This window comes from Numida meleagris, chromosome 27 (genome assembly GCF_002078875.1).
Source record: "Numida meleagris isolate 19003 breed g44 Domestic line chromosome 27, NumMel1.0, whole genome shotgun sequence".
Classification (NCBI taxonomy): domain Eukaryota; kingdom Metazoa; phylum Chordata; class Aves; order Galliformes; family Numididae; genus Numida; species Numida meleagris.
Genome location: NC_034435.1, coordinates 4961293 through 4980991, shown reverse-complemented (window position 1 = coordinate 4980991; position 19699 = coordinate 4961293). Strand labels below are relative to the sequence as shown.

The 19699-nt window shown below is 44.4% G+C and overlaps 1 protein-coding gene across 1 annotated transcript; it reads left to right on the top strand.

Annotated features, from left to right (window-relative positions):
- FEM1A (fem-1 homolog A) lies at positions 15171–19587 on the top strand. The gene has a single exon (XM_021378992.1). The coding sequence runs from the start codon at positions 15632–15634 to the stop codon at positions 17678–17680; it is 2049 nt and encodes a 682-aa protein (XP_021234667.1). The 5' UTR covers positions 15171–15631; the 3' UTR covers positions 17681–19587.

Below are 19699 nucleotides of genomic sequence, written 5' to 3'. Positions count from 1 at the left end.
TCAGGAATTCTCATAAACCAAACCTACAGTAACTTACACAGTATCAGGATCCAATGCAGGAAAATAAAAATGCACTTGCAGAAACTTCAGCACTTAACTCCTACATGAATCAAATAAACGCCTAAAGTTATGTGCCTGGCTGAGCAAAGTATTCAAAGATATTCCTATTATGTATGCAGAGATCTTTTTTTCTGTGTTACTTAGTCCTGTATAGCCTTCCCAAGTCATGTTCAGAAACAGAACACCACCTTATGATTTTCAAAAGCATTTAATGTTTTCAGGTGCCCAACATGACATATCCTAAGTAGTGCTGCAAAGCACCAGCCTCTCTGGCAGTTGGTCCCCCTTCAAGGTGTCTCAAGCACAAATATAAGGTAGCCAGAATTGATAACTTCTTTTGAAAATCTAGAGCCATGATGTACAGTCCACCCACAAGAATCCAGCCCAGATGGAAATTACATGGACTTGAGCCCACCCAGATCAGAAGCAATAGTCAGTACCTGCTATGTAAGATGACAGTACACTCCGCCATTAAAGTAGAAAGGAGAGTTTCTCACAAGAAGGCGGCAAAAAATTGCACAGTTTCTAGGGAGAACAATGGCAAATCTTTTCAGTAAAACTCATGAAATTATTAATGTTGTAGTCTGTAATTCTGTCCAATCAAATCTGCTGTTGCTCTGTGTTGCTGGTGCAACATACCTGGAGAAATCAATGGCACAAAGTGATAGAAAACTTTACTTAGGTCCTCCCCACTCAGTTAAGGCATTACCATCAGGAAAACAAAGGGATCTGAAAAATGCCCCATGCTTTGCAGGCTGCATTCAGATCTTGCAAGGAATCTAACAGAGGCAATGGGATTTTCTCCTGAGCAAGAAGAGAAAAGGACGGTTCAGACAAACCTCTAAATTCAGGATGTGCTGTCAGCACACTGAATACCTAAAGAGCTTATCAGTTGTTCATACAGGTTGTTCAGATTTGCTTGGAAATAAGAACCAATTCAATGAAAGAGAAGTTTGGCTGATTTTTGCAAAGCTAATTTTAAACTGATTCGTAAGTAAAATGCACTGCCTCCTTCATCTGTAAAAATGAACGTTGTGATACCCATTTCAGAGGTGTACCCAAAGCCCAAATTAAGTGACATCCATAGAGCTCTGGAGATCCAGGAGCAAATGGAACTAGAAAAACAGGAAAAGCTTATTATCTTGTCAGGTTTGGCCTGAGAGGAACATTATCCATATGTCTTGCCAGACTTATTTATTGTCTTATTTTCTCCTAGTTTATCTTTTATCATCTTTCTAATCTGCTCCATCTAATCCAGACAACACTTCATTTTAGCACAGCTCTTGCTACTGCTGAAGAAGCTGTGTTTGGCAAAAGAGGTATTTGCAGCAGAACACAGGTAGGTAGAACAGTAGAAAACAATTAATGAATACTTAAAAAAAATAAATTAACTTTTTTTTTTTTTTGAGAAAATAGGTGGTGTACTCTTCTGCTGGTCTGGGAGTGGGTTTGACAGAACTCCTTTTCCTGCATTTTGACAGAATGGACTCCATTCTGCATAAAATACACTGATCTAAATAATACATGTATGTTCTGTTTACTGTGATGTGGATTTGAGAAAAAAAAAAGTTATATTTAAGTGGATGCAATGCATGAAATAAGTTTCTGTAATGGGAAGTACTGCATCATTTCAGTCATGAAGGATTCTGTGATAAATTCTAGGTGGACTATGGTTTTCAAGTGTTGCTTATGATTTGGCTGTACTGACTCAGAGAAAACAATAGAGCTCAGGGGCTTCCAGTCCCTTACAGGGTTCATCAAGCAAATCATAGCACACTGGAAATGCTTCTGAATACCAAAGCCCTTGCATTTTCCTTTTTCATATAATCAAACAGCACTTCTCCTCCCTTGTTGCTAGTGAATGCACTAGGGTCTAAACTTTATAATCTTCAGAGCCATTTCCTAGAATAGATGCAAGCGGAGCACTTGGTTAGGGACAGCCAGAGGCTGGGAGAGATGATTACCTTCAGGCAGCCTCTGTGGAACTTCCCAGGGTTCCTATGGGTGCAGCCTAATGCAGGACTTACAATGCTGAACAGACTTCCATTATGGTGGCTGGCGATGTTGATGCACATCCACACACAGAGTTCCTAGTTAAAATGCACACCAGTGGCTCCAAAATACATCAGCTCAGTTGGAGTTCATTAACTGCAAAATTGTTCCAAAGGACATTGTCTCAGAGTGGAAATAATTTCATTTTTTTCAGGATTGGTTTATAGTTGCATCTAGCTGGGAGATTTTGCTAAGGACGGTGTTGAAAGTGGAGTTAAAGACTGGGCTTTGGTTGTACAATCATGTTTGCAGGCTTCAGTAAGATTAACTCCAGATGTGCATGTAGCATCTACCACTGTGAGACTCCAGTTTAAACAGGGCAGGTGAAAATGAATTTATTTTAAAGAGGTGACTTTCAAGCATGTGTGTGCTATGGGAATCCAGTGCTGGCCATACGTCATAGACTCTGCACTGCTAATGGAGAATCTCTACCCACAACAGTAATGGGGTAGCAAGTGTGCTTTGTTCTGCTCTCACCATCCCTTTTCAGCAGGCACACAAGCAAATGCTCCAGACCTGTATGGCTTTTAAGACAGTGAGGGGTTGCTGTGGTGGGAAATCTTAGTCCATTTTAATCAGCAGGTATTAAATAACCAAAGGAATGATCACTAATAGATACAAATGGATTGCCACACAGCTTGAGTTTCAACTTTCTCCTACTTGTTTACCAGGGACCATGTACTGGAATACACAAGACAACTAATGATTTAGTAATACGCTGCAAATAAGCACCTAATTACCAGGTCTAAGAAGGGAAGGAATAAAAAGCAACTAGGGAGGCTATTGGTCATCTTAGCTTTGATTTCTTATATGGAGTCCTGCATGAAACATGCTGATAATTCTCATCTTACATATACGTCACTGTTTCTCAAGGAGAAGTCTGGTGCCTGTTCATTGAAAGCTCAGCTCTATTTTTAAAATCTGCTCACTCTGAAAGGACTGTCTTTAAAAACAACAACAACAACATAAAACAACAAAAAAATTGTACAGCAAAACGGAAAAAATTGCTCCTCAACAAAGGCGCCTATAAGCAGCCTGTAAATAATGTGCCAAAGGCCAGAACCTGCCTTTCAAAGAGGCTCTGCAGCCTCAGTGCATACTTTGAGAGCAATTAAGGGACGTGAGCAACATGATAATTATCTCATGGGTGACATTTTCATTGGCTCTTTGGGAAAAAAGAGAGATGAGTTTGAGATGGCTGTGATCAATGTTCATCCTAACATCACATAAGTGGCATGGGAACACGTGGGAGATAGTCCTGGAAAGCAAAATGCACAATGAAAGAAGTTGGGGGGGGGGAGAGATGGTGAAGACAGAAGGATTTTAAATCCTCAAAGCTGAAAGAGCAAGCTACAGTGGGAAGAAGGACATAACCTGAGATAATCAGAGCATACTGGGAATAGGAACAGGCATCAGAAGTTCTGGCAGAGCTCCACAAGCCAAGGAGTGCAGGAATAGGAGTCAGAAGGACTGCAGGATTCCTGATGGAGAAGACGGTAATGGATTCCCCTGAGTGAGAAGGAAGTCTAGAGAAGATGGTGTTGACAAGTGCTTGCACAGGGAAAATTCCCCTGTAAGTACCTCACCATTAATTCCTCTTCCTTTTACCATCACCAACCATCTACCAATGGGCAGCACTGTCCCAGACTTAGTCCATGGTGTCATGACTTTATTAAGTCATAGTTGCACTCAGAGCCTAAGGAAGGAGGAACAAAACATTACCAGACAGAGCATAAAATGTTCACATGATGTGCAAACAATTTCAAGCAGATCTGACAGACATAAGCATCTGCTCTGCGTTCTCCAGCATTGTCTTTTGAAGGAAATCTTAATGGCAGAAATAATGTTTTTTACTAGATAAACATTGGTAATAATTCTCCATCATAGGCAAACTGTGCTGAAGACAGAAATCAACTGGCATATTCAGTCTGGAGGAATCTCCCAGGGTACCAGTAGAATGCATTAACAGTGTATTTCTCCAGCAAGAAGTAATGGGAAGAGCACAGCGCAAAAAGAAGGTAAGGCAGTTAAAAACAACTTGTATTTTTAGACCCCAGGCTCCCACAGAAACCTTTGGAGATGCTGAGCTCTATACTTGTGAAAAATAGACCTTTTATTTGGAAACAAAAACAATGTTTTAGAACTCCAGCTTGGACTCCTGTTACTTAAAACTGTCCATAATGTTTTTCTCTGGACCAATTTGCTGTCCTGATAATTAATATAGCTAATGGCTGCTTTCTTTTCCATTATCAGTAGGGTTTTTTTCATTTGTTTGTTTGTTTTATTTTTTGTTAACACAAGCAGAGAGAAGATGAAGAAACAATCTCTTGAAGGATGCAGAATGACAGTAATACTACCATCTAACTAAAAAGAACTCAGACATACGCATAATCCTCAGGAAAATTCATCTCCACCCTCCCAGCAGAGTCTGGTGAGAGCCCTTGAAGTGGTAATTAAAGTCTATTGAGTGGCAACTGCACCTGTTTAGAAAGGGGAGTGTGGATAAGAGGTGCACAAAGGGAGATGAGCAGCAGAGAGGGAGTGTGCGAGGAGCAGCTGGAGGTGGAGAAGAAGGAAAAAATGTATTTGTTGGAGAAGTCAATCCAATAAGATGTGCATTTCCCATTCTTCCCTTTGTTAGCTTTCTGCCTGCTCTCCTGCACCCCTTCACACGTGCAGCTGGCTTCTACCCCACTCTCACACTCACTGATGGAAACTCCAGGGGGCTTTCCCCAGTTAGCCTAGGCCCTCGACCAGCTGCTCATCTGGTGTAAATCAACAGAGTCCCACTGAAGTCCTTGCGGATTTACAATCAGCTTGTGCTCATTTACGCCAGCTGAAGATCTGTTCCAGTAACACTCATTAACAGTCACTGGGCTTCTCAGACTGGCAGCTGGGACATGCTAGTTCTTGTCTGCTGGGTTGTCTTTTTCTCTAGAATAGAGCACATCCCTTTGTGTCAGCTTTGTCACCCAAGTGTAAATCCTAAAGCATGTGGGATGAATAAATTGGTGATGTTTCTAGATTTCAGCAGATGTGTCTGAGAGCAGAGTCTAGGCAGAAACTGAGTGAAATGGAGGAAACCAGAGCAGTGCTTACAGGCAGGCCATTCTGTGCTTATTGGTAAGATTGCTATTTTTGCACAGGTAGCTCCCAGATATTCTGAACCGGTATCACACTCAGATGGTCCCAGGTACTATCTGTGAAGCCATGCAAAATGAACTTACTCTTAAATACTGCTGGTAATAGTGGAATTTTTCATGACCTTGCAGACTACCACTGACCCAAGGACCACTGGTGTGGGACCACCGTTTTGTCCAATGAATTTACACTTCATAGCCAGACTTGAGGGCCAAAATCTGTGATGTGTAGTGATGTAATGTGGAAGTTTTGCCAGTTTCAACAGACCAGTGCTGACTTGTGTCACCAAATAACTGCATATTGGTTTGCTAATGGCACAAATCAGCAGGTTAAATAATAATACAATGGAGAAAAGATGGACACAAAAAGTGGCAGAGGGAAATCCTCCACTGTTTGAGTAGAAGAGTAAGAAAAAGAGGACATTCTTTAGTACAGAAATTTGGACTGCCCTAGCAATGAAGAAGCCAAAGACTAGAGCTGCATAGTGATATAGATGCGTGGTCCAAGAGATTTGCCATCCTGAGACCTGGGGACTGATAACAGAAATCCTAGTTCTTTTGCCATAATCTCAGCTTTATCTTTGATGCCATTAAACAGGGTTTCATCTTGTTTGCCCTACAGGGCAAAAGCTATAAAAACATAGCATATCACCTCTGCATAATTAGTCAAAGGCTCTGACAATAGAATTACTTCTTACATTCAGCCTATTCACACACACTATTGAAGGCTACTCACTTAATTCCTTTTATCCAACTTAAAAAAGGCTTTCCATGTTACTATGCATTTGCAAGGGGCTACATTAATAAGAACTATCCCTTGTCACTCAATTCTATATATGCCCCAGCAATAAACTGCACTAAACTAGAATTCCTGGGGTGAGAACAGAAGAGGAAAGAGGTTCATCCTCAGAGCAACCTGTTGTTGAGCTGAGAAAAATGATTCAGGCAGAATAATTTGACTGGTGTTTGCAAAATTTTCTCTCTTGCTGGACTTCATGGCAAACAGTCCCTTGTGAATCCCTGACCTTCATGCTCTGCAGGCTGACTGGGATAATAAGCTACAGGACTTTTTTCCTGATCCCCAACTGTCAGAGCACATACACATCAATGCTGGTACAAAGTTGTTGCATCTGCTTTCTACAAGTATTAGTGATGTCTCTGTAGCATGTAGTCCTGGTGGCTGTACCAATAAATGCATCCTTGTGAATGAAGACAGAAAGAAATGTGTATTCAGCAAAAGGCAATTTCGCTGGCTGTTAAGGGTGAGATTTACAATTAATTGGAAATATGATCCAAACAACTCACTGAAGCTCAGCTACAGTTAACGGAGATAGACAGATATGTCTGGACAAGAAAGCAGCCTATCAAGCACTATCTTGAGATTAATTTTTGCACTGGCTGCAAAGGAAACCTACGTGACTCACTTAACACTAAATGCCTAACTGCTAGTAGGTTACAGTTACGTGAGAAGAATCATACCCAAAATACCTCTCCTAAACTCTAGTCTTGTACAAAATCATCAGATAGGTGAATATCATGTGATATACTGCCTTATTTCCGTATTTTTGCTCCTGAATACTCTCATTTTTTTTTCTTCCAGCACTCCTGTTCCTCAGCCTTTTTCTTCTTCTGCCTTCCCTCTCATTGCTGAGTAGCCTTTTGACTTTTCCATCAATAAGTCTAAAGAGCATTTGAACCATTCTTTTCCCCCCTTCTCTCCTCCCTCCAGTTCCAAGTCAGGCAAGCACATCGATCAGAGGAGCTCAGGAAATATCTGGTGTTTTGTTGTCAGGATGATAATAACATTGCAGTTGTGAATGGGCTGCTGCAGGTCTGATCATGGACACCTGCAGGGTTTGTTTAATTGCATTTAATGACAAATCCTATACAGAGGAGCATTGCCTGAGAGATTTATTATCCGCCAAAGAGGCAAAGCACAACAGCTCAAAATATAATTTGCACTGAGCATTTTTCCCCCTGCCTCTCTTTAAACCATTGTAATAAATAACAAATCGGGTAAAGTGGGAAACACTAGTCTGAGAAGGAGGTGAGGGGCAGAGGACAGAGATTGAAACCAAAGGAAATAGCAGCAATAAGGCCACACTGTTCTTTCTACCATCCCTGTGGTCTGGTGTATAGAAAATACTGTTTGTTTAATTTACAGCCTGAAAGTGCAGCTGGGGATCTCTCTGTGATAAGCCAGCCTCTTCTCAGATAGCTGGAGGCTAAGCTCTTGAGTCCCTGTTCTTTCTAATCAGGCTTTTTTTTCACCATGTTCAGTAGCTAAGTTTAGACCTTATCTATATAAACAATTACAAAGAAACTACAGTTGCTTCTCAGCACTACGGATTTCACCTGCCACAATTACAAGGGGGCATAAGTTTCCATATTGTTGAAATCTCTGGGACAAACTACAAGTGGCAGATCCCATACTGAAAAAATACCACATTGAGAAATATGGCCCTACTGAGACAGCTCCTCTATCAGAAGTCTAGACAAAAGTCTCACACACCTCTGAGCCTGGACAGAATTTATGTGTTCTACTAAAAGCCATGCTCCTAAGAGGGAAAGCATACCTGTAAAATCATCAGAGGACCTCATTCCCTTGCTCAAGCCAAAAAATTACTTCTCTGTTTCTTATTACATGATTGTCTAGTGAAAACTGGTGGCAAATCCCTTCACCAACTTGGTATATCACTGCGAGGCAGAGCATAGTTCTAGAACAATTGTAAAGAGTTGTCACTTGAAATGGCGCAGTTGGACTAAATGACCTTTGAAGGTTCCTTCCAACCAAACAATTCTAGTCTAGTCTAGTCTACTCTAATTACAATCCAAGTTAGCACTTCCCAAACCATTTTCTCTCTCACAAGTTCATAAGTGATCGTTACAATTCTCACCCTCTCTTCTAATTACTCTTGGCAGAAAATTGAATTGTCCTGGCCAGCTTATTTTTAAAAGTTGTCTTGCCCCACTAAAGTGTTTTCATTTGGGTACGCTCTGCAGCACTGCAGAGGAGAAGATATGCTGCCCTTTAGAGAAAATGCCTTAATTTAGGAAATGCAAGCACAGGCCAAAAGAGGCACATATCAGAGTGAAGTTGTATTCAGTGTAAGCAAAGGGTGCATGCATGCTCACTAGTGTTCTACTTCGTATTCAGATTAAATTTTGCACTTTAAATGATGTGCACCAAGAAGTTTGGGGATAATGGCAATCTTGTTCCAAAAAATATCAGCCAGGAGTGTCCCTTCTGCAGTGTTTGGTCTCTATTTTAATAGAGGTAGAAACTGGCAGTTGGCAAAATCATTACACAAACATGGTGTAGGGTAACACCTGGACTTCAGTTTTATCTGATTTCCTGGACAATGGCAGTATCGCTAATACCTCCTGTTAAATAAGACCACCTGGACATCTCCTGGTATCAGCTCTAGCTATTACAAACACGCTTACTACCTAGGCTAGCACAATGGATTGTTATCTCCTCAGCAGTGCAAATCCCCAGATTGAAACAAACCATCTGGAATCTGATTAAAGTGTCCATAGAAAGCACATATGTTTAAAATGGAGAGAGGGAGGGAGAATGGAAAGGCTGGACCGTGCTCAGTGGGGCACAACCTCTGCCAGCACCAGCAAACTCTCCTTTCATTGAAAATTCTTTCTTCTTCTATGAAAGAAGCCTTTCACCAAAGCAGCTCTGCAGAGGTGAGGCTGTTGGAGGATACTTTTCTTTCTTTTTCCTTTTTACAACTGCCAACAAAAGTACGTTTAAGAGTCTTGGTTTGACAACAGGAAGGATACCATCCCTTGTCCAATTCCACTGGCTGAGAGAGGTATGCCCCAATCAGACAATGGCGGTCAAAAGGAATAAAGCAAGATCCTTTCCTTGGGTGTGAGCCACTATTGTCTTTTCATGCGTTATTCATTAAATATGCAAGGTATTAACAGCAAAAGCTGGGGAGTGGGAGCAAAGCTAAACCTGGGGTGAAATGAAGATTGCTCTTCAACTAATTCAGAGAAAAGGAAACAGAAAACAGGTTTTGTTTTTCTTGCTTAAATCAGTCTCTCAGTAGGATTCCAGGAAACTCAGTGCTATCATTTTCTTATCTTTTTATTTGCCGCTTGATTCCTTTTCTCTAGCATTACCAAGTATATATTGAATTTACTTATTTTAGTCAGACTAAACTACAACAGAGAGATAGGCAGGCTGACAGAGCACTCCAGGAGAAGTTTATCACAGGGTATGGAAGGAGATCCTGCTGAGTTCTGATATCCCTGAAAAAAACATTATCCTAATTTTTATAGGTATATACAGTGAGTGAGAAAGTGGAGCAAAAGGTCATAGATACGGTCACTAAATTGGATAGAAGATTATAGTGAGATTTGACATGGTCTCACAGAGAACACTATGGGTATTTTTGTTTGTTTGTTTGTTTTTGCACTGCCTAACATGTCTGGCACCCATCTCTGAAATGAGAAGCAAGTGTTGAATGAATGAGAACAAGTGAGTAAGGATAACAGAAGAAGAAATGAAGGAGGATATCCCTGAGGAGGAGGTGCTGCTCTCTGTGGTCTGGCTCTGTGTGGAAGACTAGTGATTTTGTTGTTCTGATTTATAAAGGTGACAACAAATCATAGCCTGCCATACAGCACAGATCTTCACCCTTGCTGGTAGGAAGAGACTGCTGACAGGACAGGTTTGGGCTCTGAGTGAAGCAACAGGAGGAGTGTCCATGAAGAACCAGGCTGTGGGGCTCATCCTGCAGCCTTGAGCATTTCTCTCTAAGCATAGCAATCACATACTTTAACTTCAAAGCAGTTTCACATCAAAATCAACTATCATTATCTTCATATTGTGGACTGAGGAATCTTAAGTGACTAACTTAAAAGAACCTGTGATATTTCTGTGGCAGAGTTGGGGTTTGAACCTCAGCTGCTGAGGTCTGCTGGGCACTCAGAGCTCCTGCTTGTTTTGAAGGTCCAGCTTGTTGCTTCCAACAGGGTTTTAAAAAACAAAACAAGTAAACTTTCATTACCAGCCAGAGCCTCTATTCTCAGAGATGTTTAGGTGTGAAAATGGAATTCCTGAATCCTGCTCAGGCCAGAGGTGAAGGTATGTACTGAAATGTCTTTAATAATTCGGGTTGGTGGAGCTGTAGAGTACTTTTTTTGTCTGCTCAGCACTGCACACTTGTCATTGTTATTACCTGAAGGAAGGGTGCAGAGAGGACTGAGCCATGCTCTTTTCAGTGGTGCCAGGACGAGAGGCAGAGGGGAAAAAATGAAATGCAGGAGGTTCTGTCTGAACATCAGGAAGCATTTCTGTGCGGTGAGGGTGACCAAGCCCTAGAGCAGGTTGCGCAGAGAGGTTGTAGAGCCCTCCTCCATTCTTGAAGATACTCAAAAGCCACTGCAAGATGAAGACAGCCACTGACCTCCAAATTAATGTTTTGTAGTTTACAAACATATTTTACAGTCCTTGTAGCCAAATTCTTTCTGGAACCTCATCCTTTCTTTCCAGCTGGTACTGAACAGCTCCTAGGTTCTGTTTCCTAAATGTTTGTTGACCTGCTGCAACTTCTTATGCCAGTCTCAGCCTTATTTGGCACCTTGTAAAAGGAAATAGCAATTCTCACCTCTTAGGAAGATGGCTAACAGTTCTCTGTCTGTCTAGAAGTCTGCATGTTCCTCATGGCTTTTGTCCTATCAGGGAGCCACATGTTGCAAAGGAGAATGATAGCATGGGATCAAGGAGATAACTTGCTAAACCACTCCCAAGGAAACGGATGGCTCCACAAAAGCAAACTGAACCTAATTCTTAGGTGCAAATCTGATGTTCTTGCTACCTTGCCACTTGCCTCAAAGCTAGTCTTTTGTCCTTTAAGTTTGGAACAGGAAGGGTCCGAATCCCAAGATACTATTATTGTCATCTCAGATAATCTGTGAAGTAGGAGCAGATCAATTATTTTCCCAGGAAATTTATTGGTAAAGGAATTTAACAACTGTAGAAATTGCTGCCTATTGATGATGCATGAAAGAAAACATAATGTTTCATAAGATGAATGATATACTCTCCCTTTCTTTCACTCCTCTACTGATAATATTAAAGTTACAAAAAATCGGAGGGCAGCAGTGCAACCTTTAATGTTGAAATTGCCTGCCTAGTGTCTAATGTAAATGGAACTTCGATGATTTAGTGTTACCCAACATACCTCTCCCCCTTGTTCATTTTATGCAGTCTGATAAAAATCCTTCCTTCCAGGTAGCAATGGCCTCATGCCCTGTATAAGCACAGAAAATAATGTAATCACAAGCCTTAATGATGAAGGTAGTTACAGGACAAAGGCCCCTGCAGCAAGTTGGGTATTGGGCCATTGTTCCTGCTAATGTCATGGTGCCATTTCTCACTATTTTTAGAATTGTTCTCCTTGTACAGCAAATTTCTCATGTAGTTACTTCAAAATACAGAAGATCTTGTCTTCTCTGGACTTAGTAGCAGAAGATTGTCTTCCTCTGACTTCTGCAATTTAGATAATCCCCTAAAAGCTGCAGAGATTGATAAAAACTTAAATTTAAAACCTAAATTTAAGCTTAGAAAAAATGAGGATCTCAACCCAGTGTGCTGTTAGTCCTCAGTGTAATGGCAGACTGAGCACAAAGACCTTACATAAAATTTTGCAGGAATCCAAGTTATCCATTCACAGTTCCAGAAGTAATTCAGGGATTCAGTAAATCAGCATGGACTTAGTTTCCAAATTGCTTATATGTTAGCAGATCCAAACTTCTCCACATTTTGAGGAAAGAGACATGAAACAGTGGATGAGGAACATTCTCTCCTTTCATGCTAAAACTGTGTTCCACATCATATATCCAAGCACTTTTATTATTATCTACTTTGTATATTATGGTTGCCACAGACACCTTAGCAAGAATTGAAACTCTGATTTTGGCTGCTGTGTAAACACAGGAGATGCAACCTGTAAACTCAGTTTAAGGTTTTAGATAAGCAAGACAGATAGAAAACAGTTCTCATTCCCATGTTACAGGCAGGGAAATAGGACATAGGAAGATTAAATGACCAGCCCATGGTCAGAAAGACAGTTTCCAGCAAAGGTAGAGTCTCAGCCTATATTTCCTAAGTCTCTGCCCAACACTTTAGCCATCCATTCATTTGCTTTTTTTTTTTTTTTTTAAGTACCCTGTCATTATTTCTGTGAAGAAAATTATGCAACTCCTCCAGCAGCCAGTACTATATAATTCAGCTTGTCTGAAAGGGAATATGAAATGGCAGTTTCAAAAAAAAAAAAAATTAACCCTCCTGCCACACAATCTGGCAGCCCTGTCAAAATGTCTCATGTTTTATCTTCTTTTCCTCTGATGGGTATTTAAGTTCCCTCTATATTCTCAGAACACTGGCAGGGGCTTTATCTGCATTACTCTACAAAGCCATCATCACGGAGTCTCCAGGGCCATGTGGAGGACATACTCTGTAGATGAGGGATGCGATACCTTCCAGTCCTTCACTGCAATGCCAGGTGTTCAGACCCACATGGCATTAGGAGCCTGTGAAGGTTTCCTGGCAGATTGTGTGACAAGCAGTAGTGTGAGTTCCTCACGAGGATGCAGGAACCACCCCTTGCGATAGAGCAGCTTACCCAGATGCACAGCTGGATCACAGTGTTAGATGGGATGTTACAAGCTGGCAGATCTCTTCTATTCCTCAGTGTTTTATCAGCGGGAGCTGCACTTCTGATGCCAGTCTGATTCAGGAGACAGTGTCCATCTCTGGGTGATGTCTCCAGGCATCCTAGGAGGGACCCTGGTTTGAGATTGTTTTGGTGCTGACTTCAGAAAGAGAAGTCAAATGAATCAGGAGAACCAATGTGACAAGGGAAATTGATCAGAATGCCTCTGGTTTCTGCCTCCCTCCCAGCTCAAATCCTGCCCCAGAACAGCACATCAGCGCAAGACAAGTTGATGTAAGGTGGCCACCAACATGTTCTGTGACCTCTCAGAGCAAATAATCCACTCACAGCTAGGTCAAGGGTGTACATGGCTCATCTATTTCATATCCGTGCTTCTGATCTCTACCAAGCATTTTCTTTATTCATGGAAAAAAAAAAATAATTATCAGCTGTACTTCTGCTTTGTGATGTTTCTGACAGCTCACCCAGGAACTGGAGGAAGGCTCTGATGTACATTTGGGAACTAAAAAGCTTACTTAGTGTTTCAGTAAATTCCATATGCATTGTAAGGACGGGAAATTAATAGGAAGCTTTAGTTAATAGATACCTCAGATAAAAGTGTGAGTACATCTGATCACCATAGCAACACAAAGAGATTGCAGGGAGAGGAAGTGTTACGCTGCCTGTGTCTGTGCCTTGACCTGCAGCACAAACAGAAGCTTTCACACACAGATGTTTGCCAGCAGGGATACAGACCTCTGTTCACATCACAGCCATGCACACACACGTTCTGTTCACATTTTCAGCTGTTCAGTTGCACATAGTCAGCTAGTGCATGCAGATACACATATGAAGCCTCAAGTGAGTATTAAAATGGACCACCTGTGTCCAAACTCATTGCTGACAACTGTTTACATAGGAGGACACTATTTTTAGCTTGTGAACACAGGTGCAGATTTGCAGAGGGAACATGAGAATAGTCACATAGTAAATATTCCAGTGCACACAGCCACTTCTCCTGTCCTCACACAGCACTTGCACAGCATGCACACCCAAGCTCAGAAACCTTTGCTCGTTTTCTTTTCAGTGTGACGCTGCTCTGCACCCAAGCACATTGCGCTTGCAGAGGACACACACGCCTGCAGCCCAACTTTGTGTGAGAATTCTGCCACAGACACTTCGGCTCTAGCTCTCAGGAGTACTGAGCACCTGCTGCTCCCATTGACTTTAACAGCTGCTGAAGTGAAAATTAGACCCACGCTGTCTGTTATGCAAAAGCAGTTTCTTAGCAACAAAAATGATATTCTGCGTGAAGGCAACATGCATTAGCAGGATAATCCTAGGTAATTCCAGGCAAGACTTAAATGGGTGGAAGGATGGATGGACTGAATAATAACAATGATAGAACGAGTAACGATAATGGAAATAATGAGGCTAGGCTTATTTCCCTGGAAAGGAGAAGAATGCTATAAATAAAACACAACAGGAGAAACCTGGTGCCAATTCCCCATATAAAGATTTAAGCAACTGAAATTTGGCTTACGCCCTAAAAATAGGCTCTGGTAACCCAAGCTTTACTACCCTAAACCAGGGTGTTTATGGCCTTAAATATGTGTGCCTCACTCCACGTCACTATTTGGGCAAAGATAAAGCCGCACATTGCGTCCTGTGGCAAGGGCAGGGGGGATCAGCTCTGTGAGTGCTCTGACAGCACCATGCCATGGGCAGACCCCGTCCATTCACAGCACCGCCAAACCCGAGCAGCTCACCGCAACGCACAGCCCAACACCGTGCCACTATTGTCTTTTGGAGTTCAATCACTTCAAGGAATTAAACAGAAATTCAACCTCCAATGAAACCTGTGCGTGTAAAGTTAAAGAAGGGTTTTGAAAGCCAAGGGCCTTTTGGCTCTGCTCAGACGCTGAGGCCTTGGGCCGTGCTGGGGGCCTTCACAGTACCCCCCCCCCGGCACAAAGCGACTGTTTTTTTTCCGCCTTTTGACCAACACTCAGAGCTGCGCCCACCTCCCCCCAGCCGCTCTCCTTTCCCTAGGAGAGCGGCGGCCGTCAGCGCCGGACACTGCCTCAGCCGCGCTGCGGTACCAGCGAGGAATGGAGACCACGGCGAAAAGATCGACCGCCTCCCACTATCCCCCGCAGCCCCACACCACCACCCGCACCCCCCCTCCCCCAGAAGCCCCTGCGCTGATGAGGCGCGGGGCGCGCTGGGAAACGCGGCCTCGGCACTCCCGGAATCCCCAGGGAGGAGCTGCGCTCCGTGCCTCAGTGGGACTACATTTCACAGAGGGTCCCGCACGGAGTCTCGCCACAGACCGCGAGCTCAGGCAGTGGCCCCTTTCCGCTGCATGCCGGGAAACAGAGTCCCTGCAGGACAGCTCTTGTGGTGCCGGCCGGGCGCGAGACTCCATTTCCCATCATCTCCTGCCAGCCCCGTCCCTAGAGCCGTTCGGGTGCCATTTTGTTTCGCGTCCCAACCTAAGATGGCGGCCGGGCGAAGAAAGTGAAGGTTGCCGCCGCGGGGTAAGGGCCGTCTCGCTGAATGCCTCCGCTCCCGTAGGGCTCCTCCCCCCCGGGGGCCGCCCTCGCCCGTCCCCCGCCCCGGGGCCGATCTAGAACCGTAGAGGCGGAATCGGTCCATGGCCAAGAGGCGGCCGACGCGTTCACCGCGGCCCCCGTCGCCATGGACCTTCGCACGGCCGTGTACAACGCGGCCCGCGATGGGAAGCTAAAGCTGCTGCAGAAGCTGCTGGGCAGCCGCAGCCGGGAGGAGCTGGAGGCGCTGACAGCGGGGCCCGGTGGAGGTGACGGCCCCGGGAGTGGGAGCACTCCACTGCTGATCGCCGCCCGCCACGGGCACCTGGAAGTGGTGGAGTACCTCCTGGATCACTGTGGGGCCCGCGTAGAAGAAGGCGGATCTGTCAACTTCGATGGAGAAACCATCGAGGGGGCCCCACCGCTGTGGGCCGCGTCTGCTGCTGGGCACCTGGGAGTGGTGCGCAGCCTCCTGGATCACGGTGCCTCAGTGAACCAGACCACACTGACCAACTCCACGCCGCTGAGGGCTGCCTGCTTCGACGGGCACCTGGAGATTGTGCGCTACTTAGTTGGGGAGCGCGGGGCTGACCTGGAGGTAGCAAACCGGCATGGGCACACTTGTTTGATGATTTCTTGCTACAAAGGGCACCGGGAGATTGCACGTTACTTGCTGGAGAAAGGGGCTGATGTCAACCGCCGGAGCGTGAAGGGGAACACGGCCCTGCACGACTGTGCAGAATCAGGTAGCCTGGAGATCCTGCAGCTACTGCTCCGCTCCAAAGCCCGCATGGAGAAAGATGGCTATGGCATGACTCCTCTGCTGGCTGCCAGCGTCACCGGCCACACCAATATTGTAGAGTATCTCATCCAGGGAGGGCTGCAGCAGGAGGAAGAGGATGTTGCAGGGAACCAAAATGAGACCTGTGCTTTGGGTGGGAGCCATCAGAGATGCTGCCATGCTGGTTGGAAAACTCCTGAGGGCTGTGATAAGGAGCAGCATGAGAGATGTTGTGCCTCAGCTTCCAGTCGGGATGATCAGCAGGTTCCTAGTGTGTTCTGCACTCGAGAGGCTGCTGTGGAAGCACTGGAATTGCTAGGCGCCACATTTGTGGATAAGAAACGTGACCTTTTGGGAGCCCACAAGTACTGGCGAAGGGCAATGGAGCTTCGGTATGAGGGTGGGCAGTACCTGCCTAAACCTGAACCACGGCAGCTGGTGCTGGCATACGACTATTCACGAGAAGTAAGTTCGCTGGAGGAGCTAGAAGCCTTGATTACTGATCCAGATGAGATGCGCATGCAGGCACTGCTCATTAGAGAGCGCATCCTTGGTCCTTCGCACCCAGACACTTCCTATTACATCCGCTATCGAGGGGCAGTCTATGCTGACTCAGGCAATTTTGAACGCTGCATTAACCTATGGAAATATGCTCTAGACATGCAGCAAGGCAACCTGGAGCCTCTCAGCCCTATGACTGCCAGTAGTTTCCTTTCCTTTGCTGAGCTTTTCTCTTATGTGCTTCAGGACCGCTCCAAAGGCACTTTAGCTACCCAGCTGGGCTTCTCTGATCTCATGGGAGTACTGAGCAAAGGTGTCCGGGAGGTGGAGAGAGCACTTATGCATGGCAAGGATCCTGTAGTTGACTCAGCACAGTTCACCAAGACACTGGCTATTATCCTCCACCTTGTCTTCCTGCTGGAGAAGGTAGAGTGCACCCCAGAGCAGGAGCACCAGAAGCGCCAAACTATCTATCGCCTGCTGAAGTGCAGCCCTCGAGCCAAGAATGGCTTCACCCCTTTGCATATGGCTGTGGACAAAGATACCACAACAGTGGGACGTTACCCAGTGGGCAAGTTCCCATCACTCCATGTTGTTAACTTGCTTCTGGAGTGTGGGGCTGACCCAGACAGCCGTGACTATGACAACAACACCCCGCTGCATGTTGCTGCTCGCAATAACTGCCCGCTAATCATGAGTGCCCTGATGGAGGCTGGAGCCCATATGGATGCCACCAATGCCTTCAAGCAGACTGCTTATGAGCTGCTGGATGAGAAGCTGCTCACCAAGAGCATGATGCAGCCCTTCAATTACATCACCCTCCAGTGCCTTGCTGCTCGTGCCCTGGACAAGCACAAGATTCCCTACAAGGGCTTCATCCCTGAGGAGCTGGAAGCCTTCATTGAACTACACTAGAGTGGGAGAGCTGAACTCCCAAGCCTTTCCTGGCACTTGTTTCACCCCAAAGAGGTAGCGCAGCCTGAAATCTCAGGCCACTTCCTCTAGGTGTTGAAGGACATTGTTGTGCTGAGATGGCCTGCAAGCTTTGTCCTTATCTGTCACCATCAAGCTGGCATGTGCAGGGTTAGGGGAGAAGGCTCAAGAACTCATGGCTATTCTTCATTGCCACTTTCAGGTACTAGATGTCTCAACAGAGCACTGTATCCAGAGAAGGCTGCAGCCCCTGCGCTTTCCCATACAAACCATCTTATTCTGACAAGGAAGGAAAATCGACATCCCTGGGACCTGCTGCCTCTCCCATTAGTGCTGAATTAACACAGCATTAAGCTTTGGAGCAGCTACATGTCACATATGCGCTCTAGTCCTTTCCATCCCAAATATTGAACAGATAGGAATGCAAGAGGGGAATAAAATATTTTCCAACTAGTTCTTTCCCTGCCCCCTCTTCAGACTTAATGCAGTACTAGTCTAATGGCAAAGTGGCTTATTCTCTGCTGAGGTAGTTGCCTTGCATGACAGTAGGGCTGGGTATGCTGATTACTTTTTTTTTTGTTTTCATTTTTCCTTGGTTGACCATGTAGCAAGTGATGTTAAAGGCCTGAGATTCCAATGATTGTGCATAAACATGGGTTATTTTTTCCTCTTAGAGCCAGGCCCTATCTATGCTGCAAGACTTCTTCAGTAAGATATAGTAAGGTCAGTTCTGGTTACGTAGTTTCATCGGTAGATATTGATATGAACGGAGAGGAAAACCTGTGACCTCAGAAACAAAATGCTAATGTGGAATTCAAGCTTTTGCCTTGCCCATCTGCACACGTTAACTCCCTTCCCCAAATGGGGTCCTTCAGCTCCAGAGCTCAGCAAGTGTTCACATTTAGCTGTACAGAATGGATATAGCCAGGTTGCAGAGCCACACCTATGCACTTTTAACCATCTCTGAGGGGGTGTTCTGGCAAGCCCTTCTAGGATGGGAAGTACTTGTAGTGTGGGTGGTGCTCGGGGTTTTTAAATTGTGCCAGTGAATGTGTCATGTTTGTATGAAAGAAGAAGGAAGAAAGAAGAAAGATGTAAGTTAAAGGTGCCTTCTGAGATTATTGGTATCAACCCAGGGGGCTCTGTTAGTATCCCATTCTGAAGACCTACATGAAGTGGATTGTTAACATCTGTTTTTGGCTTCTGATTCTTTGTGTATATTTACTGAGGATGGTGCTACGTCAAAGATAGAATCTGAAATCTCATCTGGCTACTGTTAGGCAAGCTCATTTCTCTAATTAGAATCTGCATGCAACTTGTTTTTTTTTTTTCTCTTTGAATCTGTAGTCTTGGGGTAGGTATTTGCCTCCATTTGCAGAACCCTTCTTGGTGGTAAACATGATGCTGTTCCAGCAGTTTATCTTCTTGCAGGGGGAGGGACTGGGCTTTGGCACCCTCTGGCTCTTTTTTTGGCCTGGGCAGAATGGAAAGCACAGTTGAGAGTGAAGCAGCTGCCTCAGCTTTGGGAAATGTCAAGACTGGGAGTACAGAACCCTGGTAAACAGCCATGCACTATATGCTTCTGAAGCTTCTCTATGTGTATTTATAAGTCAGCGTATCCATAAGCCTCAATAATGCTCTCTTCCCCTTAAAGATACTAGAGATCTGCCATTACATTTTTGCAGTGTTAACTATAACTTTTATTTATAAAGTAAGGAGTTCTAACTTTTACTGAGATGTAAAGTTCAGACGTAGTTTAGCTGCATTTTTTTTTCCCTCGTTTTGGCTGAAACTTGATCTAAACTGCAGGAATGGAATTTGTTAACTTGTGAGCTGATGAGCGCTCTTAACTTTAAATAATAAAACAAAAAATGGCTGCTAGAATGTAAGTGCCTTGGACTTCTTGCTGGTAAGCCTCTATTTTCAGCTCTTGTTTCGTAGGGATGGTACGCTTGTATATATGGTAATACTGGGCATTATTGTTTCATTTCATCTGCATTT

Coding starts and splice junctions, on each gene's coding strand:
- FEM1A (XM_021378992.1), top strand. CDS start 15,632: ATGGACCTTCGCACGGCCGTGTACAACGCGGCCCGCGATGGGAAGCTA.